This window comes from Heterocephalus glaber, unplaced genomic scaffold, assembly GCF_053883595.1.
Source record: "Heterocephalus glaber isolate CG9 unplaced genomic scaffold, H.glaber_assembly_v1.0 deba00001509, whole genome shotgun sequence".
NCBI lineage: Eukaryota > Metazoa > Chordata > Mammalia > Rodentia > Bathyergidae > Heterocephalus > Heterocephalus glaber.
In genome coordinates this window covers 30,712,622-30,735,072 of record NW_028258325.1, presented here as the reverse complement: position 1 = coordinate 30,735,072, position 22,451 = coordinate 30,712,622, and the positions used below count along the sequence as shown (strand labels likewise).

Here is a 22,451-nt window from a genome sequence, read left to right as displayed (position 1 = left end):
TGCCATGTGATGCCCTATACCTTCTTGGGACTCACAAAAGGCCAGATGCAGGCCTTGAAACTCTCAAACCGTGAACTAAATAAACTTCTTTTTCCTTAAAAGTCACCCAGTCTATGTTATTGGCAACAGAAAAATACTGGAGGAATAAGCAAGTAAAGCTGCAGCAGTGGCTCCCAAACCCGAGTGTGCAGGAGCCCTGCTGGAGAGCCGACAGCCAAGGTACACGTTGTAGGCCCTGCCCCAGAGAGGCTGCAGCTGTAGGTTTGAGGGGGAATTTGCTTTTCTCCACATTTCCCAGTGATCCTGGCCAGTTATCAAATGTGAGCAGGAGAGCTGGGAGAAGAGGTGGAAGAAGGAAGTAGGTTGTGTCCTCTTTAGCCAGAATTCCCTCTCAGCTTCTTGGGCTGTCCATACCCTGTCCTTTGCTCATACTTAGGCTGAGGTCAAGGGTGACATGTCCAGGAAACACTTCTGCGTATTCCTGCTCACTGTCGCCTCTGTGAATGCACATGTTCCATGAATACATGTTACAGCTGTTCCGTGTTATTTAACCCTTAATTACATGCACGGTTTTGCATTGTGTGTGTTTTGTCTAACTAGGCCATCTTGAAGCAGCTAAGTATGTGAGATGTGCTCCAGTATTTGGTTTCTTGCTCAAATTTAATTTCTGCAAGCACTGTGGGGAGTAAATGGCTGAATTCTCTGTTTTTTTAGAAGTGAGGAAACTGAGACGAAAGAAGAACAAATATGAACAGAAGTGAGATTTCTTTCTCAATTCACAGTGGGGAAGCCAAAGTTAGATATTGTTCTCAAATCTGTGCCCTGTATCACTGGTAGAAGGAAAGTTTTAGATTTACTTTGTCTCATTTTTCATTTTTATTCCATCTACTTAAAGAGCAAACCAAGGCATCTTAATGAATTGAACACAAAGTTTTGTTTTTAGTGGGAATTGGTGGTTTATCTTAGGAATTCATCAGGAATCATCCACTAGCTTTTAAAGTAAATATTTAAAGGGGGTAATTCAATTTACATGTCATTCGATTTAGAAAGCATTTGTATACAATTTTGGCATGGTAAAGATAGGAAGGATAAATAGCTTTCAGTTGCTAAAAAGAGAAATTAGACAATTTTGCCATTGACCTTCTTAACTAGGAAAGTTTATCTGAGTGGTTGAAGATTCATAAATACATGATAGGTAGGGCTAAAAGCAAACCAACAAAAAATTTATTTCAGTACTGGTAACATGCCAAGCCTTCCTCACTCATATGTATACACAAACATAATGTGGTTTTCTGAGATTCTTTTAGAGAGTGGAAATTTGAAGAATTCATTAGTAACTTGTGGACACTAATTTTCAGTCTCTAATAGGCCTCTTAACTGCATGTCCCTAACACAGCTCTGTGAATTCTCCACATTATAAAAAATGGCAGGCCAGGATTGCCTGGCACTGGCAAGGTGGCAGATGGCTACTGAGCAGCGTTCCTTCACTTTTCATTGCAAGTTTGTGCTATACACTTGTGTGGCCTGAATGCTTTTCTTGTTTCCTCAGTTCTTTCCCTTTCCTCCCCCTCTGTGAAGGACATGACACAAAACAGCCACGAAACAACACAGGCCTTGGCCAGTGCTGAAAGCTGAGTGATAGAGCCAGGAAACTGGTCTTGAGGGGGAAACTTACTTCACATGTATATTTGCCAAGTCAGTATCTTTCATTAGTCTGGCAGGCAAAACTTGCAGATATTTTTTTTACCTACAGTGTGCAGTTAATTTAAGAATGCAGTTTTCCTTATTTGAGATACTGCTAGGTATTGTGTCAGATAAAAAACAAATTTAGTTTCTATCCCACACAGACTTGTGATTGAGAAGGGAGAGATAAGCTATGAACAGCTATGTCCTTCTGGTACAATGGGGAATGGGCATGGCGTACAAGAGAATCACAGACCAAGTGCTGTGTGGGATCACAGAGGAAGGAGACTTTCCTTCTGATGAGTGGGGTGGAAGGGACTTCATAGCGTAGAACTTGGTATGGAAGTGATCCTTATAGGAGTGTTGGGGACAGCGTACTGGTCACATGTCAGCCTGAGCAGAGGCGTGGAGATGGAGCAGGAAAGTCAGTGCAGATCCGTGGGGACAATGGCTCCTTGGTGAAAGCTGTATGAGAAGGGAACCTACAGGGGACACTGAGGCTCGGCTGTGAAGCACCTGATATTCTTCACTTTGTTGTGCAGGCAATGTGGGCTGAGGATGGGTTGTGGGTGGGAGGACATAGAACCAGACTAGGCACTGCCCTGTGACTGGGCCCCCAGGTGCTGAGCTGAAGAGGATCTGAGTTTGCCACAGGGCCCCATGCAAACAGGGAGAGAGAGAGAGAGAGAGGGAGAGGGAGAGGGAGAGGGAGAGGGAGAGGGAGAGGGAGAGGAGAATCAAGCAAATAATACTTGTTTTGTCCTGTATACATTGCTGGAGGATAAAATGAATAATATAGTCCTTTGTATGTAACACAAATATGACCAATTCAATATAAGTCTCATGCAATTTCTAAGATATATAAATAGAAACAGTTGTTTTTGGTTTAAGGAATACTGGGAAATGAGACCTAGGAAGTAAGTGCAGTGTATATGGCCTTATTAATGGTGTGAAAGGCAAGAAATGTTCATTAATGGTAAAAGCTAGCTAATTATTTGTCTTCAGTTAGAGTAAATCCTTGGAAATTATACAAATCAGTGTGACTACTGGGTTCTGAACTGTTAAACTCACTCACCCTTTCCTCCCTCCCTCCCTCTGTCTCTCTCTCTCTCTCTCTCTCTCTCTCTCTCTCTCTTTCTTTCTGTTTTGAGGATTGACCCAGGGCCTTTGTTCTGCATCTGCAGCCTTTCTGTCTTTCCTTTTTTCTTTTAATTTTTTATTTAGAGACAGGCCTTTGCTAAGTCAGTAAGTTGCCTAGGCTGATCTTGAACTTGTGATCCTCCTGCCACAGCTTCCCACAGTGCTGGGATTATGGGTGCACACCCCACTCTAAGCATTTATTTTTAGAAGACTATAGAATATTTTCATTTTTTAGCCCTGTTGTTGGTCAAATCCACATTGTTTTCTTCTACTTCCAGAGCTGGAGAGCTGTCAGTGCTAGGGTGATCAATGTCTGTAAATAAAACGCGCAGATGAGCCTGGGAATGATTTTTGAATTCCGGCTTGGTTCTAGGATCCATTTCTGTCACTTTCTGGGAGTTCCTTTCTCAGTCTCTCAGTGTTTTAGAATGTGATTGAATAGCTTTTGGGCAAAGAAAAACAACCAGTGTGAAAGTCATGTACTGTCTTAGTTACTTTTCTTGTTGCTGAGACAAAAAAAAAAAATCAGACACCCAAAGTTAAAGGAGGAAAAATTTATTTAGCTCAGTTTATAGAGGTTTTAGTCCATAATCGGCTGGCTCCAAGGCAGGGTGACTTCGCAGAGGAGAAACAGTTTATGGTGGACAGAAGGTAGCAAAGCAACAAGGGAGAGAAAAGGCAATCCTCTTTCTGTCCCTTATATTGTATGCCGCTACCAGGATTAGGGTAATGCCAAAGCAGTGTACTGATTTAGTAATCACACACCCTTAATCCCAGCATCACACTGTCTAGATTCAGCCACCTCTGAAAAAGCCCCATCTGTGACTGCATAATGTACCTTGATGCTTTCTTATTATGAAAGTAGTAGTTACACAAACTGTGGACGTGGTGTCTCAGGATGGGTAGGAATGGGAGAAGACTTGAGAGAGGAAAGATAATTGTTTTGCTTGACCCGTATGATAGACTAGTTGGCCTTTTCATGCTAGTTCAGTGCTGCACCTTGAAATCTTAATATGTAAAGACTCTTGATGTTGAGTCAGCGTGGTATAATAAAAATGTATGTATTTTGTCTCTGTTCTTGATTTCTGGCATAGAACTTCTAAAATCCTTAGGGATTATTTTATGGTAGGAACGTCTTTTGCTATTTACAATGAGCCCTATTTAGGCAGCACTTAAGTTTTTGCCAGTGAGTTAACTCTTGGTGGGGCACCTAGATAGCTTTAGGATGGAACTGGTTGCCTAGGAACCAACCATGTGTCTACAAGGTGGGTGCTTTCACCCTGGCCTCTGATTGAGGGGAGGTTGGGTTCAGACACTAGCACGCAATGGCTTAGTCAGTCTTAGCTATGTGATAGAGCTTCATAAAAACCCTGAGACTCCGAGGCTGCAGGAGCTTCTGGGTGGTGATCACAGGATGTGCTGGGAGGTGGTGCATCCAGAGAGGGCATGGAAGCGCTATCCTCCCTCTATACTTTGCCCTTTGTCTTTTGCCCCGTACAGCTCTTTCATTTGGCTGTTATGGAGTTGTAGCCTTTGTAATAAATCTGTGATCATAAATATAGTATATTCCTGAATTCTACAAGTCATCCTAGTAATTACTGAAACTGAGGGGGGAATCATGGGAGCCCCCAGATTTGTGTCGGCTAGGCAGAAGTGTGGTTGTCCTGGAGACCCTGTTTGAGGTTGGTGTCTGAAGTAGGGGTCATCTTGTGTGACTGAGTCTTTTACCTGTGGAGTCAATGTTTAACTCTAGATATTTAGTGTCAGAATTGAATTGAATTGTAGGACACCCAGTTGGTGTTGGAGAAGTGGGTATTGGAGAAATGAAGCCATCAGGTTTTTCTCATTGGGAAAACCTTACTTATAATTTTTGAAACATTGTGCCTGGAGTAATCTCTGAAATTACACTTGTTTTTTATTTTGAAAAAAGCTTAAAAGCATTTAAAAAAAATCAGTTGGAAAAAAAATAGATTAGGCCAGGCCTTACTATCTTATGTGTTTATATTGTGTTTGACAGTATAATAAAGTGAAAGTTATAGCTATTATATAGTTTTCTTTGACTCTTGTTCCCTGTGGTATAGACCAAAGGTTTCACAGCATTGTATCTGCCTCCAGTAAATGGAAATGTCTAGTATGTCAATATTTTGGATTGTAATTCTAGGCATTTCCCCTATCAAGAGGTTTCCAGTACTGTGTTCTGGTTTACCTCTGTAGTATTACTATTACTATTAGGGTGAATCGTGTAATATTGCAGTTATTTGACTAGTTTTGACCTACAGTAATGACAATTTTTTAACCTAATAGTAATGAAGGGCTCTTTATTGATTTTGTAATGTACTATACTGATTAATACTAAGATATTTTTGAAAATCTAAAAAGTGGAAAAGTAGAAAAATAACTTCAATGTTTCACCAACCAAAGATAAATATTGACTGTATTGGAAAAGTATTGTCTAACAGGCTACTTTTTCCTATATGTAGGAAAAATACTTTCAAAAAAATATTTTTGTGATTATTCTGTGTTTAATTAAAATAAGGGAAAATGAGAAAATACAAAGCACACTGAAAAGAACATAAAAATAATTCTAATCTCACCACTCAAAGATAACCACTGTAAATGTTTTGGTGTCTTTTTGTTTTCCTTATAAAAATTGGGATCATAATAGCACTGAATACTGCTTTGCATGTGTTTTTTTCATGTAACATTTTTTCATAACAATTGAGACTATTTTGGACAAAGTAGGATAGGATAAATCTTATTTCTTACAGATTGTTTCTTTTTAAGAATCAAAGGGAAATTTAGGATTTCTAAAAAGTAATAAGCAGTTTCAACAGTTACATGCAGATTAGGCATTTAAATTTTGCTTCTTATAAACGATAGGCTTTTTCAGGAAAAATTTGTTTTTGTTTTTACTAAAAATAGATACATTTTCTTGGAAAGGATGTAACTTTTTAAAGCACTCTCTTTTCTCATTAGCTAATTTACTAGAAAAACCATTGTGTCACTGGAGATTTATTATTGGAGTCAGACGTGCAGGTTGTCTCCTTGAGGGTCTTATCCAAGTACACAAATACCATATTACCTATAATATAGACAGACTATGGGTAATTTAGTTCCATGGAATTTTAGTTACTGTGGCAGTCAAGTATGGGGCTCTTGGGCTCTGGGGCTGTGAGGCCAGCTGCCTGGATAACAATATCACCTTTGCTACTTGCTGTGTGCCTGGTGTAAGTTACTTGATCTCTCTATGCATAGTTTTTACATGTGTAAAATGGTATTGAAGGTAATAGTGAAGCAAGGAGATTAGGGAAAGTTAGACAGATAGGCACAGGTCCTGAATAGTTAACCTAAAGTAAACTAAATGTCTCGGGTTAAGTGAGTTTACATACGAGAAGGCTACATTTGAGAAGGCCTGAATAATTAACTTAAGCAAACTGACTGTAAGGGTCTAAAGGAATGCAAGGGAAAAAGAACAGGTGTCTAAACAAATGGGAGAGACCTCAGAGAAAGTGAAATGCAAAGGAAGCAGTAGCTTGCATTCTGGACATTAACAGTCCACCTGTAACCAGGAGCATCCCTGCCTTATGTCACCTTTCCCCGTCCCAAAAACTGTATAAAAGGCCAAAGGATTTAAACATCTACAGTGTCTGCCTTATGGAACCCCTCCCCAAAGAGTGGAGTGCTTTTCCTTTTATTCCTTCTTATGATAAACATGCACTTGGCCATTCCCCACTGCTTGCTGCTTGCTGTTTTGTTGGCTTCAATCTTACCCCCAAACGACCTAAGAGCTAGAGGGAGCTGGTTACAGTAGTACCTACTGTAAGGGTTAAATGAGTTATTATCTATAAAGTACTTGGAAGAGAAACTGCAAATATCTATCAGTGTGTGACTATCATTCATAGTATTTTTTCTGTGTCTAGATTGTTGCTATTGATTTTCAGAATTATTTGAACTTTGTGCTCATGACCTTCACTTTCATTTCTCCACTTATAATCCACTTTCCTATGTTTAGGGTTTTCTTTATTGTTCCTATTCGATCTTCTCCGTGTTCATCTTTCCTAATATACTGTTTACTTCCTGTCCTTTTCCCTCTTGTCCTTTGCATCGTCTCCAGAAGCAGGATGGGGATTTCACACAGGGGACTTCATCGAGGACAGGACTTTGTGGCTCCATGGTTATTCACCTTCACTTCCCACTTCCTAGATTCTCAGAAGCCAGATCACATGTATGTCTTGCTGGAACACTGCCTGGCTTAACCTGTGACTAATTGGAAAACCCTCCACTTGGGACTTTTGTAGTTTTCCATTTAATCATTATTGGCTTCCTTTTCCTGGAAGGAAGTAAGCTGTGGGCTGGTGTGTGGGATCGTGGGCGACCTTTACCACTGAGGTTCTGGTTCTGCCTGCCAGAGCCTTACCTTGCAGACTTAGGGATTCTGCACCCTCCCCACAGCAACACAGCCTCCTCCTGTCCAGCTTCTGTGGGCCATGGTCTTTTCCTGTGTGATTGACTTTGGATCCCCCACTGAGCTTGTTTGGAGAGCAACTGTTTTATGCTGACAGTAATAATTACCTCTGATGATAATAATCATCACAGGAACCCTAGCTAACAATAACTGAGTACCTACTCTACTGAGCACTTGGGTGACCCATATTAATCTCATTTAATACTTGGCAATAATTTTGTTATTGTCCTCACTTTATAGATAGGGAAACTGAGGCACAGAGAAGTTCAACAACTGGCCTGGGGTCTCACAGGTAGGATGCAAGTTGAACATGGTGCAGTCAAGAAAAAGCTGGCTGCTTCTTTTCTTCTTAGGGAGCAGCCTTGGCTGAGTCTGGGCCCTGCCTGCAGCAGACCACGGTTCAAACCTCAGCCCAACCATTCCCTGTATGAGTGGCTGTTCTTTATTGTTGCCATTTCTAAAATGGGTTTAATAACGATCCCTTCTCAGAATGGTGGAGATTTAAAAAATAGATAATGAGCTGGGTGTGGTGGGCAGACCTGTCATCCTAGCTCTGTGGGAGGCTGAGTTTGAGCAGTCTGGGCAACCTAGTAATTTAGTGAGACCCTGTCTTTAAATAAATAAATAAATAAAACAAAAAGGGCTGAGGATGTAGGTCAATGTGAAGGGCCAAATTCAATCCCCAGTTCTGGGGTGGTGGTGGGGGCATTAAAGCTTTCAGTAAAGTTTAGCTGCTCTTAGTAGCTGATGGTAGAGTAGTTGAGCATTTCAAAGGCCAGGAATATGGAGATCAAAACCCCCCAACACTCTGCGGATTAATCACTGTCTCCCTGTCTCTCTGCTGTGTTGGGGTGGAGCAGGCCCTGGGCCCAGTCTCCCTTTCTTTGGCCCTTCTCAGCTCCAGCCACTCAGCTCTGCCCCTTGCTTGTTTCCCCATGTGTTTGCTTGGGCTGCTAGAAATGGTTTGGCTGGCTTCCCAAGCCCTCCAGGGCTGCTTGTGCACAGAAACCAGGGATCTGGCTCCCCAGGGCTTGGTGCTCTGCACTAGCTCACTGCGTAGGTTCCTGGGGATCTGCTCATTCCTGAAGGAACACCTGCTGGCCTGGCTGTTGCTACTTCTGCTGGAAACTGGCCATCTGGGCCTGTCTTCTGCTTCCTGTTTTATGGCTTTGTTCTGGCACTTGCTCCTTAGTCTTCCTCCCATAGTTTAAATAATTTTTGAGTCCTTGCTTGGCCTTCTGCAAGGAATGTACATGAATAGATCTGTTATGAATCGCAGACCTCTGGAAAGTGGTTAGTGGCCTTTGGTGAGGTTACTTAAGGTTGGATTTAGTGTCCCTGTAGGTATCTGGCAGATTGAAATGAGATGTAGTCCTGTGAAAATTGAGCTGAGGGCCAATTCCCAAAGCCGAGTTTAGAAATGTGCTGCTATTTGTAGCCTTCTTTTGAGTCTTTGCAAACTGGACTCTTCTGTCGGTTTGCTGAGCACAGGCACATACTGGTACAGTATTACCATCATCTGAAAGGGTCTATCTAGCAGGTGTGTGAAGCTATTGGCTGGGTCATGTGTCTAGTTCCCAGGAGAATCTACTCATTTGTGTTTTGGGGAATGGTTGGTGTTTGTTAGGTTGGGTGTAAGTTCACTGGACATTCTTTCTCACCCAAGTAGGAACTTAACAAAACCACTTCTCCAGTTAGAGTGACAGAGGAGACTCCATCCATAACCTGGGAGTCCTCTGTCTGCTCCCACAGGTGCCATGTTGCAGATGTCTGGGGTGTCCTTGGTGGTAGAGGTCAGAGGTGCCAAGAAAGGACACCCTCCCTTCCCTCTGCTTGGGGACACAGAGGTATTGGATTTAAATTGGGATTTTACTTTGAGTTCTGTGTCCCATTTGTCTTTGGTGAGTGTCACCACAGTGTGACTGAGTGGTGTGCTCTTGCGATGAATGGCCAGAGAGATGACAGTGGGGCTGAGTTTTAGTTTTTCTGTAGGAGTCATTCCTCTGTCTCTACCAGTATGGTAATGTCATGTGAGGCCTCTGATTTATTTCCAACATGAGGATGTCATCAAACATCCTTGCGACTAAGTGTCTCAAATAACTAATAAATGTGTCAGTGCATTGAAAAGCATCATGTTATTTGGATGAAAACTTTTATATCTTATACAATGTGTCACTGATGTGTATGATTGAAAATTTCCTTTTCCCTCCTTCCCTTCTCCTTCCTTCCCTCTTTCCTGCATCCCTCCTTTTTTTCTTTCCTCCTTTCCTTCCTTCCTTCTTCCTCTTTCCTCCTTTTCTTTGTTTCTTCCTAAAAGATTTTCAGATGCCATTTAACTAACACTGCTGGTCCAAATTGTGTTTGTGGCAATTATCATAACTTCCAAGTACCGTGGTTTGTGAGTAATAATGTGCACACACACATATAGGTGAATGAGATGCTTTTTGGTAGATAGAAAAAGGTCTTCCTTTCACTCTTGTCTTTATGATAGCTATGGAAGTATGAAATATATTTTAACTGAGTGATCTTTTGACTTTTTTTGCAGTTAAAATTAATATTGGGAAATGTGCTGATGAGATTTTTGAAAAATTAAGCCAGTACAAATTTCATCTCATTGTAGCTAACTTTAATAATTTTTCATGCGGATGTCTTTTACATTAAAAGAAGATGCATGTGGAGTTCATTATTAACCATATACGATGGGACCATTTGGAGGGAGGCAGCCTTCTAGCCTTGCATTTTAGGGCCCTGGGGGGGGCAGGTAGGTAAACCTGGGCTGCAGGCCAGCTCTCTGGTCTGCCACTCAGTAAGACCTCAGGCCACCTCTACTCCTACACTGCTAGTGAGAGTGTGGGTCCCAAGTCCCATTGCCTGGGTCTCTCCTGTCCAGCCACACACTGGGGTGTATTACTGAATCCCTCAAGCCTTGTTTTCCTCATCTGCAGCTGGGGCAAAGAGAGAACCTTCCTTACAGATGTTGTGGAGATGAGATGAGATGAAACACAAACATTTAGAGCAGCATCAGAAATGACAAACACTCAGTGAGTGTTACATGATGTGGTTACAATGACTTTAAAATAGAAAGCCACTCTTGATAACACATCCCTTTTCCAGACAACCCAAAGGAAATATATTAGGTTTCTGAAGTTTCATTAAGGTCACTTCAAACAAGTGACATTTTAAGAATTCCATTTGAGGGCCGGGGAGTTAGCTCAGTGGTTCCACCACCTGCCTCGCAAGCGCAAAGTCCTGAGTTCAATCCCCAGTGCCAAAAAAGAAAAAGAAAAAAAAAAAAAGAATTCCATTTGTTCCTTGAATGATCATAGTTTACAATTGGAATGGTACAGATGGGTCTTTAGTAAAACTCTGTGCCATCCACTGGCCACCCAGCCCCTTCCTAAGAGTCATTCAGGGCCACTAAAGCTATAAAAATCTTGGAGATAACCACACTGAAGACAGCAGAGGAGGAGGGGCAGGGGAACAGGAAAAGAACGGGGTGAGGAGTGGGTGCTGTTTCCCAGGCGTGCAGTCCTTTGGGCCCTGTCCCTCCTTACAGCCCTTAGAGGATTCCACTCATGCCCTCTGCCCCTTGGGGTGTGCCTGGGACCCCCCAGCCTTCTTTTCCTCAGGAAAGTGGTTGTGGCTTCCTGGTCTGTGTCCCAGAGCAGAGCTGATGAGTTGACCTCCTCCCATTCTGGGTCAGGCCTGGTCAGATGAGCTTTCTGTTTTCTCCTGAATACAAACCATTGTTTGAAGCAGAGGGAAGATTCCAGAAAGAGAAGTTGCACTCCTTGCCTCTCCCTTCTCCAGGAGGGTGTGGGTTGGGCTGCAGCTGTTGTGTGTTGTGTGTTCAGCCTTTTGGTGCCCCTTGGGGAGCTGTGTTCAGTCTGGGTGTTCTGTGGCCTTAAGAAGTAACTTCCAAGCCAGGTGTGGTGGTGCACACCTGTACCCACAGCCACTTGGGAGGCCACGTAGGAGCATCGAAAGTTTGAGGCCATCCTGGGCAACCTAATGAGACCCTTTATCAAAATAAACACTAAAAAGGGGCTGGGGATATAGTTTAGGAGCAGAGCACTTTCCCAGCAGGAGTGAGACCCCAGGTTCAATCCACAGCACATCCCCCATCCAAAAAAACAAAACAAAAGAAAATTCAGTGGTAAATCCCAGATAGAGTGGAGAATGGTAGGGACTTTCCATGACTCTGCAAAGTCAGTTTCCCCCCTTTAGTTTAAATTGAAATTCAGGATGGTAAATATTTACATTTCATCGTTTTTAAAGTTTCTGCATATTGACATCACTCTCCTTTCAGTCCTTTGTTCTGGGGGCAGCCTGGGGTTCAGGATGATTTCCCTTCTTTCCCCAACCTCCTGCCTGCAAGGAATGTTTGTTCCTCTCATGTCCAGTGACACAGTTTTCCCTTTGAGGTTAAATATGCAGTACCCTCTTCTTGGATGGTCCCCTTCCCGCCTTAGCCTCTATGTCTTTCCACAAGTGAAACCCAGTTTAGGGTGCAGGTGCACCCCAAACAATTCCTTTTGAGTAATGGGATTGGAACAGGAGTCCATTGTCCCCTTAAAAATGATGATTGTCATTAATAATGATAATTTCTGAAGGGTCCCTGTACCCAAGTGATGCTGTACATTGGGGGTTCAGACACTGGGATTGCTGTTGCTGTGCATTTCACTGGGGAGCTGTTTGCGCTTCCCATCTGTTTCTAAAGTGGTTTTTGCTGCCCTAAATCAGCCTTTGGTACTCATGTGTATGGTAGAATTTTGGGAACTTGGACAAAATAAAGAGCACTGAGGTTGTGTGGATGCAGTTCGGGTTGTGGGATATTGTTTCTCTGGTGGATGGACTTTGCCGGCAGACACAGTCTGGGGTCTCACCCTGGCCCCCACCCTTCACACCTGCATTGGCAGCGAGGGTGGGGCTGCAGTAGCTGTTCACCTAGGAGTTGATCTGAGGCTGGTGCAGCTTAAGTTTCACTACAAAGTTTAGTGCTTATTTATATACTGACTCATATTGTCCTCCGATCCCCATATAAGCTCATTCGTCTCCTCATCCATTTAAAACTCTTCGAGTTTGGGAAGGATGTGTCTCCATGACTGGCCCTTGTGAGGCACTGTTTCAGAGGCTCTGTGACTCTTCCATCGCCACAGAGAAATAACTTTGGGGGGTTTTCAATGTAGAATATTATTTGCCTCTTTGCTTCTAACTGTAGAATATTCTTTGGTTCTTCTGCTTTTATTAGTGTATGTAATTGATTTAAACTTAAAGGTGGTCGTTTCGCACTGGCCAGTAAGTCCTAGCACCACTGAGGCAGGCTGGAGAGTCAGTCTATGGACTTGTTACCAATGCAGTCCTAAAATAGATCCACCTGGGCTTTGTCCAGGCTCTTACCAGTGTTTAACTGGGTCGTGTGACCCTGGGCAGGTGACATCCCTTCCCTGAGCCTCCTCTTCTGCCTCTCTAAAATAATAGTGCTTGCCTTATTGTGTTATGACACCTGGAAACCCTTGAGATCCACGGTCTGAACTCTAAATTATGTAACTCCTCCCTAACCCCTGAGGTCAGATTGAATCTATTAATGTTCATGCGGCAAACCAAGTGGAATCGAGATTGCATCTCTGTATATCAGGACAGTACAGGTTTTGCTACCAAATGAGTTTGTCAGGTTTTATTTTGCTGTGGAGTGAGTTGGAAGAGAGTTGGCGGATTGACTTGTGGACACGGAGGAGAGGTTTGTGTTTTTCTGTCCAGTAGCCTGGACCCAAAGTGATCTGTGCACGGGGGTGGAGAAGTTGGGGAGTTACAGGGTTTTGAGAACTGTGAAAGATACAGGCTCTTGTTTGTAGGTTTTTGAGAGAGGCTCCCAGAGGGTGGCTTGTTTAATGTCACAGAGGTAGTTGGTGGCAAAGGTGGACGAAGAAAAACCCTTTAGAGAGAAATCGATGTCTAGCCATCTCAGTCAGAAATCTAGACCAAGAACAGACTATTCATGGATACTGTGACTTAAATGTTAGCCTTTTAAAAGTGTGCATATATGAGTGTTTTCAAAGCTGTTTTTCAACCAAGCTTGGCAAGAGTTGTCTCCTCACCAGCCAGGTCTCCTTTCCGTCAAGTCTGTTGAGTCTGTCCTGGGAAACCCTAGCTTCTGAGAGCGCACACCCTTTCCTGATAAGAGGTGCAGAATTGCTATCAGAGCCATCAAGGTGCTCTTGGCCTTGGCTGGCTCAAAGCTGCTTGGGAGAGGTTCCGAGGGCCACCTCATCTGGAGTCTCTGGTGACTGCCATCATCTCCCCCATTATTTGGCAGCCCTCACGGTGTGCCCACTGGGCTAGAGGAAGTCCCTTTCTGTGCCACCCTGTCTCCACTCCTCCGAACAATGAGGTGAGTTGGGAATATAACTGTTACTTGGAAATGAGCTAGAGAATTGCTTTTGACTTTTTTAGATTGACTTCCATTCCTTATACTTTTTCCTTACTTCCCTGCGGTCTTCTCTCTTTTTTACCTTCGGTCTCCATTTGCAATTTTCTCAGCAGGATCTTAGCAAAGCACACATACCTAGAAAGTGCTCAGAATATGGTGAATTAACTAAATCCCAAAGAATTTTGATAAACACTGGCCTTTGTTTGCTGTCATTTAATGCTGTGGAAGGGAATCCTGCTTATCAGTCTGAGCTGACAGTTGTCTGAATGGCTCCTGCTGTGTGCTGAGATTCTCACTGAAATGATGGGTTTGTTCTTGGAGAGGCAGCTAGACTGTGGGGACCCAGGTTATGACATTTGTAGGTTATGACATTTGTGATTTGGGAATTGGGACTGGTAATTGAGGGCAAATTTGCAGTTATTCATCTCGTTAACTGCTTTGGAATCTGACTGATAGGGAATATATGGTATTTCTAAATATATCAAGTTTCTTGCTGGGCTACGTAGAACCAACTTATAAACCTTTTTTATTTGGGTAGACACTAAGGGTAATAAGCAGGTGGGATCCATTCTACATGGCTTGAAACCAGCACAGCCATTTAGTAGCCATGTGACCTTGGGAGGCTTTCTTAACCTTTCTGTGCCTCCATTTCCCCATCTATAACATAGGGATAATGCTGGTGAGCATTTTATAGCTTTATCATAAAGATGTAATGCTTAGCTTTCTGTTGCCTCATAAGTGCCCTATAAGTGTGATAGTAGTTCATTTTATTTATATATTTTTTATTTTTAAATTTTTTTTAGTAGTTCTTTTTAGTAGTAACACTGGTATAATAGTATCAGACTTCAAAGCACTTCTGGATTCATCTCAGTCCAAGCTATTAACTTCCTTATACTATCCCACTTACTTTCCACTCTGGCTGTATTGCTTATCCCTTACTGTCCTGGGCTTTGCAGCCTGCATTGTACTCCCTGAATATGTTAATACAATTGAGGTTGGAGTGCACATTTCAGCTGTGTACTGAGTGCACTGTGCAGTCTTCACGGGGTCCTCCCCTTCCTTCAGTCTCTCAGCTAAGCCTGCCCTCTCTTAAAGCCCCCTCTCTGCCCCTGCCTCCTAGTTCTCAGTCACTTCTGATGCAAAAGAAACTAGAGGCTATCAGCCACCTCTTTCCTCAACTTCCTTCCACCTACTGTAAAGGACGGGCTTAGGAGGAAGTGTCTCTTTTCCAGTTCACAGACTTAATCTGTCTCCTTCACAAGGAAATCATTGTTTCAGGGTACTTATTCCATATTCTTTTTCAGTCTCTCCTTTTCACTCCTGTCTTTGACGCATTAACAAACACTGCTATGGTTTGAGTGTATCTCTCAAAGGTTCATGTGTTGGGAAGCTAGATCTCAGTGCAGTTGTGTTGGGAGGTGTGGCCCAGTGGGAAGTGTTTAGGTCATGGAGTTGGAGCCATCATGAAAGACTAAAGTCTTATGTGAGTTCTCACTCTTCTAAGAGTGGATTAGCTGGGCCAGGGATTTAGCTCAGTGGTTCCGCTGCCTGCCTTGCAAGCGTAAGGACCCGAGTTCGATCCCTGGTACCAAAAAAAAAAAGAGTGGATTAGCTATGGCTACAGCCTTATTGTTAGAACAAGGTCACTATAAAGCGAAGCTATGCTCATGTTGGCTCTTTTGTATGTGCCCACTTGCCCTTCTGCTTTTCTTTTTTTCCCCCCAGTACTGGGGATCAAACTCAATACCTTGTGCTTGCCAGGCATGTGTGGCACCACTGAACTACATCCCTGGCCCTGCCCTTCTGCTTTTTGCCATGAGTTGAAGCAGCACAAAGCCTTCACCGGCACCATACTCTTGGATTTCTTTGCCTTCACAACTGTGAGCCAAAATAACCTTTTTTCCTTATAAATGATGTAGTGTCAGGTGTTCTGCGATAGCAACAGAAAACAGAATAAGATAAGACAAAACAAAACAAAAACTCCAAAGCAGTTTTCTCCCTTTACCCTGAACATGAATTACTTTCCATCTTGGCTCATTCTGTGCTTCTGGAAAAAGTAGACTGAGCTCAATGTCTCCATTCTTCAATCCGGGAATCTAGCTTCTGCCTTGCCTTGTGGTTCATTGGAAACTGCTTCATCCATGGCCTCCCCTGGGGCCCTGGGGAGCCTGCTGTGGTCCCACCCCACTCTTCACTCTCATGCAAGGGTGCACCCCATCCTCGCAGGACTTGCCCTCTGGTGCCCACAGACCCAGGTGTGTGTCTCCTGGTAGACTCAGCTCCAAGGGCTGTGGCTGGCCTTGTCCTGTGGATTGTTTTTCCTTCCCATTTTATTCTATTTTTCCAATTTATTTTCCTTTATCTTTAGGATTTTAAAAGAATGTTTATACCAAGAAAGTACAGAGAAATAGGGAGTAAAATCCAAAAAGAGAGAAGTTTTAACATTCCACGCGGCTTCCTAAATTAGAAACTAAAGGTTTTCTATGTGTTCTTAGAGTGTATGTGCCCTGATTTGTCTCTGTTCTTCTCTAGTCTTTCTCAAGATCCCTCTTAGTTTTTTTGTTTTTTTTTGTAAGAAATCTTAACATGAGTTCTCTCTCAACAATCTTTAGGTACACAATACAGTACCGTCAGATCTCTAGAAATTATTTTTTTGTGTGTGTGTGACAGAAACTATATCCTTTGAACAGCAACTGTCAATTTCCTTCTCTCCCAGTCCTTGGCAAGCACCACTCTACTCTTTATTTCTCTGAGTTTGGCTTTTATAATCCTCCTTTATCTGTGGTTTGGCACCCTGTGGTTTTGCTTACTCATGATCAAATGTGGTCTGAAAATATTAAAAGGAAAATTATAGAAATAAAACATTCAGAAGTTGTTAATTTACATACCGTTCTGAGTAGTGCAATAAAAACTTCAGCCATCCTGTTGTGTGTCCTGCTTCATCTGGCTTGGGACGCAGATCTTTGTTTGTTCAAGATGTCCATGCATTTATGCCACCAACCTGGTAGTCACTTAGCCATCTCAATTATCAGATTGTTTCTGCGTCAGTGTGTTTGTGTTCAAGTAACACTTATTTTACTTAATAATGGTCTGAGAGCACAAGAATAGTGAAGTAGCAATTCAGATACCATACACCAAAGAGAAGCTGTAAAGTGCTACTTTTACATGAAAAATTGAAAGTACAATAAAATTTTAAGAGATGGACCACAAATTTTTAACTTTTATTACAATATGTTGTTATAATTTTATTTAGTTATTTTTAACCTCATACTATGCCCAATTTAAAATTTAAGCTTTTTCATAGGTGTGTTTACATGGGAAAAAACATAGTATGTACAGGGTTTGGTTCTATCTGTGATTTCAGCTGTCCACTGTGAGTCTTGGAACATACTCCTTGCAGGCAAAGGGGAGAATACTGTATTTTAGATACCTCCCCTAAGAGAAGTCATGTGGTATTTGTCCTTTTAGAACTGACTTACTTTCACCCACGTTATTGCATATGCAGAATCCATATATTTCCATTGGATATATACACCATAATTTCTTTATCCCTTCATCTGTCAATAAGCTTGTAGGTTTTTATACCTAATCTATTGTGAATAATGCTGCATGAAAGTACAGGTATCTCTTCAAGTTCCTAATTCCAGTTCTTTTGGATACATACCAGAAGTGGGATTTCTGGATCATGTGGTAGTTCCACTTTAATTTTTGGAGGAACTGCCCACTATTTGTCACAGCAGTGGCACCACTTTTCATCCTCTTCCTAGTTCAGTTGCTCTTTTGTATTGCATCTGACCCAGCTGACCACTCATTGCTTCTGGAAACTTCTTCTCTGTGTCTGAGGGAGGAGCCCTGGCTTCTCTTCCTCGGCTCCCTCATGGAGCAGAGCCAGTTGCTTGGTAGACATTGCTCTGGATGTGCTCCTGCATACTTCTATGTCTATGTGTTTGTCTTAGTCCATTTTGGGCTGCTGTAACAGAATATCATAGACTAGTTAATTTGTAAACCATATGAATGTGTTTGGCTATGGTTCTGGAGGCTGGGAATCCAGGAGCATGGTATGAGCATCTGTGCAGGGCTTCCTGCTGCATCATAACATGACAGAAGGGAAAAGTAACCATGTGTGACGAAGAGAGGAAGGGTAGAGAGTACACTAGTCCTTTGATCAGGAGCCTACTCCTATGACTAACCACTTCCAGGATAATGACGTTAATTCATTTACAAGGGTGGAGCCCTTGTGGCCTAATCATTTCCTAAAGGGCTCACCTGTTAATACTATTACAGTGGTCATTAAATTTCAACATAAAGTTTGGAGGGGACATTCAAACCCCACAGCATTGTTCAAAACTGATCTCATGATGTCCTCCCCAGGCCGAGTGTGTTAGTTTGCTAGGGCTACCTCGCAAAGTTACATAAAGTGGGTGGCTTTACATACCCTAAATTTATTGTCTCACACACTTCTGGAAACTGGAAGCCCAAGATCCAGAAGTCAGCAGGGTTGTTTCCTTCCTAGGGCTGTGAGAGATTCTGTTCCATGAGTCTGTTCTGGCTTATGGAGGTTTTCTGGTCATCTTTGTGTTTCCTGGCCTGTAGAACCATCATTAGATCTCTTCCGTTATCTTCACATGGCATTTTTCTTACGTCCATGTCTGTCTCCAGATTTACCCCTTTTATATGGACATCAATCATATGGGATTAGGATCCTCCCAATGACCTCATTTGGACTAAATTGCCTTTGTGAAGATCCTGTTTCCAAGAATTGATTACATCCTGGGCAAAAGGTTGTTAAAAATTTCAGTTTGGTTGGGGTTGATACAATTCAAGGCATAACACCAAACAAAATGGCTTTTTCCACATATTTCCTGTCTCATGGATGGCAGCAGTGTCTGTGTTGGTCAAGCAGGAACTTGGGCATCATCTTTATATGTCACTAGCTGTTGTATTAACTTGAGGTCCAAGAACTTGCAGAAATTGTAAGATTTTGAAGTTGGCTGACAATCTCTGCTGCACATCTTTAAGTATCTATAACCTTGGTACAAAAGCAATACATAATTTTAGAAAGTTACAGAAAAACATGAAGATAAATTTTATTCTACCATATAGAATCACTTAATATTTTAATTGTTTCTTGCATTTTTGGTTGATTACTAGTTAAATCATATTGCATGTGCAGATACTGAATCCAGCTTTTAAAATTCAACATTGGACCACTTGTGTTTGACCATATCTCCACAGAATCATCATGAATAGTTTTAAATAGTGTGTATTATTCCATTAATGATACATAACATCAACTTAGGTATTTTCTTCTTATCCTATTATCAAACATATAAGTGTTGCTGTTTTTTGACTTTTATAAATGATGTTGAGACAATCTTTTTTGTTTGTTTGTTTTTGGTACTGGGGATCAAACTTGGGTTCTTGCACTGAGCTAAATCCCCAGCCTGACAATCTTTTTTTTTTTGGTACCGGGGATTGAACTCGGGACCTTGCGCTTGCGAGGCAGGCGCCGGAACCACTGAGCTAAATCCCCGGCAGTAAACTTTTTTTTTTTTGGTACTGGGGATTGAACTCAGGACCTTGCGCCTGCAAGGCAGGTGGTGGAACCACTGAGCTAAATTCCCAGCCTGAGCCTGACAATCTTAACTATTAATTTGGATTCAGTAAATAATTTGTTCATAATTCAGACATGATTCAGCTGAGAGTAAAGGAGAAAGACAATGTTTTCAATTTATTAGTGTTAATTGAAGTAAAGCTAAACCTATATAGGTTAACTAGTGTTTTAGGCATTATTTGTAAATAATTACTTAGATCACAGTAGAGTCTCTTAATTAGCATATGTTTGTGATATATAATAATCACACTAATTTTGGGAATAAATATAGACAGATATCATATCTGATCATCTTATCCCTTTTCCCCTTCCGGCATTCCCCTCTCCCCTTTTCCCTAGTTCCCCTTTTCTATCTTCAAAACATAGATTTTCTAATCAACATTTTTCTTGTCAGCTCTTCCCCGTAAGTCCTTAACAGAGCTGTGCAGAACTTCCTGGGGTGATATAATTCTGGGGTGATATATATTCTGATCTGTCCAGAATGGCAGCAGTTAGCCAAATGTGAATTTGGGTACTTGACATGTAGTTAATGCAATGGAGGAGCTGAAATTTTAATTTTAGGTTCTGCCGACTTCAATTTATGTTTGAGTAGCTACATGTGGCTAGTGGCTACCAAATTGGGTAGGGCAAGTCTGTAATGATGATTACTAAAACACTTTCATAGTGCTTACCTTTCCATAGTCACTCTTCTGAGTGCTTTACATATTAATATATTTAATCCTTACACTGATTCAACAAGGTAGTATGTGGCTACTATTGCTGTGTACCACATTTCTCCAAAGTTTAGTGGCTTAAAGCACCAACAATTATTTATTTGGCTTAAGGATTAACAGTTTGGGCCAAGTTTATCAGAGATAGCTCATCTTTACTCCCTGCAGATGGGCCACAGGATCTGCTTCTAAGCTGGGTTAGATTACTGGTTGGCAAGTTAGTGCTTGCTGCTGCTCTCTGTCCATGGGGCAGGTAAGAGTCCTTAGCATGGTGGCTGAGTTCCAAGAGCAAGTGCTGCAAAATACCGGAAGAGGAAGTTGTCAGTTTCTTAAGGCCTGAGACCAGGAAACTGACAAAGCATCAACCCCAACACATTCTACTGGACAAGCAAAGCAATGTGTGTAATAGGGGAGGAGATGGAGGCTTCACTTTTCAGTGAGCAAAGTATCAAAATATTGGAGGTCATGTTTTAAAATTATTGTAGATGGGTACAGCAGTCATTTGATTTCATTTTATAGATAAGGAAACTGAGCACCAACAAATGAAATTACTTGCCCAAGGTGAGTCTACTAAGTGGCCAAACTATAATTTCTGCCAGGCAGCCTACATTTTTAACCTCAGTACTATATTATATCTCTCTGTAATTCATACATTCAAGACAGGCATGCATGGTGGCACACACCTGTAATCCCAGCACTTAGGAGGGTAAGGCAGGAAGATTGCAAGTTCAAACCCAGCTTGGACAACTTAATGACTTAGTGAGGTCCTGTCTCAAAATACACAATTAAAAGAGGGCTGGGGATGTAGCTCAGTGCAAAGGCCTGGGTTCATTCTCCAGTACCACATACACACACACACACACACACACACACACTCTCACACAAAAAATACATATCTTCTATTTTTTTTTATGGTACAATCATTATGAAGTGAATTATACATATTTGTAAAACACAAAGCTTTGTAAAGATGTAGTATGTGTAAGGGGTTGCTCAATGTCAAATTCATAGTGAAGACACATTCTTGGTCACCTAATCCACGAGGTGGTGCTGAGCTCCAGTTCTGAGCCCCTGTGCTTTCCATTCCCTGTTTCCTGATGCCACCTAAAGAATTTAGCATAGCCAGATTGAAACGGACCATGATTCTGAGAAAAACTCCCAAGTCTTTACCTATTCCCATTGTATAGAGTATTTATAAAATTAATCAGTCAATCAAACATTTAGAACTATAAATAAAGTTCAACAAATCTTTCTGGGTTTTACTGATAGGCTTGAAGTTAAACCCTAATTTAGGTGGTAGATTTATTACATATATTTAGGGGTGGATATACCTATCTCTCTCTCTCTCTCTCTCTCTCTCTCTCTCTCTCTCTCTATATATATATATGTGGATGGGTTTTATATATATACATATATACACATACACACACGTGTCACTCATTAGCCACATATAAGATGGAAATTATACCTGGACCAGTTTCCAGAATAAAATAAATATAAATTTATTATAGGAAAAAACCAGACACAGCTGAGGTGGCTACTCCATAGTCAGAGCAGTGCTGGACAATACATCTCATATTTATAGGGTCTCATTCTAGTTTCCTACACATTCTGCTTTCTTAACTCAGGAAGAGCATTGGCTTGCTCCTTTGATTAACCATTTGTTTTCTTTCCCATTTTTATCACCAAAAGTGCAGTTGCCTGCTTGTTTTCTGTCAGGCAGCTGCTTCAAAGTCCTGTTAGCTCCCCACCTCAGTTATGCATCTACACTCTGGTGTCAGACTGTGTGGTTAAAATCTATCTCTATAAGTTGTTCACTCTTTGGCCTTGAGCAAGTGACTTAGCCTACTTTAAAGTCCTGTTAGCTCCTCGCCTCACATGCACATAGTCATGTGTTGCTTAACGATGGGGATGCATTCCAAGAAATATTTCATTAGGTGATAATGTATTTACACACCTCAGTGGTACAGCCTACTACACACTTGAGCCATAAGGTGCAGCTTGTTGCTCTTAGGCTCTGAACCTGTACAGCATGTTACTTGTATCAGTCACCTTTCCTACTGCTGGTGCAAAATTCTTGATACCCACAGCTTAAAGGAGGAAAGGATTACAGTATTGGGGCTTATGGTTTCAGAGTGTTTGGTCCATGATTGGCTGGCTTCAAGGCAGGAACATCATGGCAGAGGGGCGTGGTGGAGCAAAGCTCTGTGATAACTGGGAAACAGAACAGGGGAACAGCGCCAATGAGAGATACCCTCCAAAGGCAACCTCAAGTGACCCACTTCCTAACAGCGCATTCAACTAAGAACATCAGTGGATTAATCCACCTGTGAGTATAGCATCCCATGATCCAGTCACTTTTCCTTGAGTTACATAACCCAGTCAGGTTGACAATGAAGCTTAACTATC

The 22,451-nt window shown here is 41.9% G+C and overlaps 1 protein-coding gene across 5 annotated transcripts in view; it reads left to right on the top strand.

Moving 5' to 3' along the window:
* Rell1 (RELT like 1) overlaps positions 1-22,451 on the top strand; it is a 60,803-nt gene that overhangs the window by 11,981 nt on the left and 26,371 nt on the right. The window contains exon 1 of one of the 5 annotated variants that reach the window (XM_087187449.1): positions 12,638-13,028. The exons of the other annotated variants lie outside the window; for them this stretch is intronic. Within the exon in view, the coding sequence (XP_087043575.1) occupies positions 12,950-13,028 (79 nt within the window). The 5' untranslated portion in view covers positions 12,638-12,949. Of the gene's footprint in view, positions 1-12,637; positions 13,029-22,451 lie in introns of those variants that run through there. 5 annotated transcript variants of the gene reach the window in all.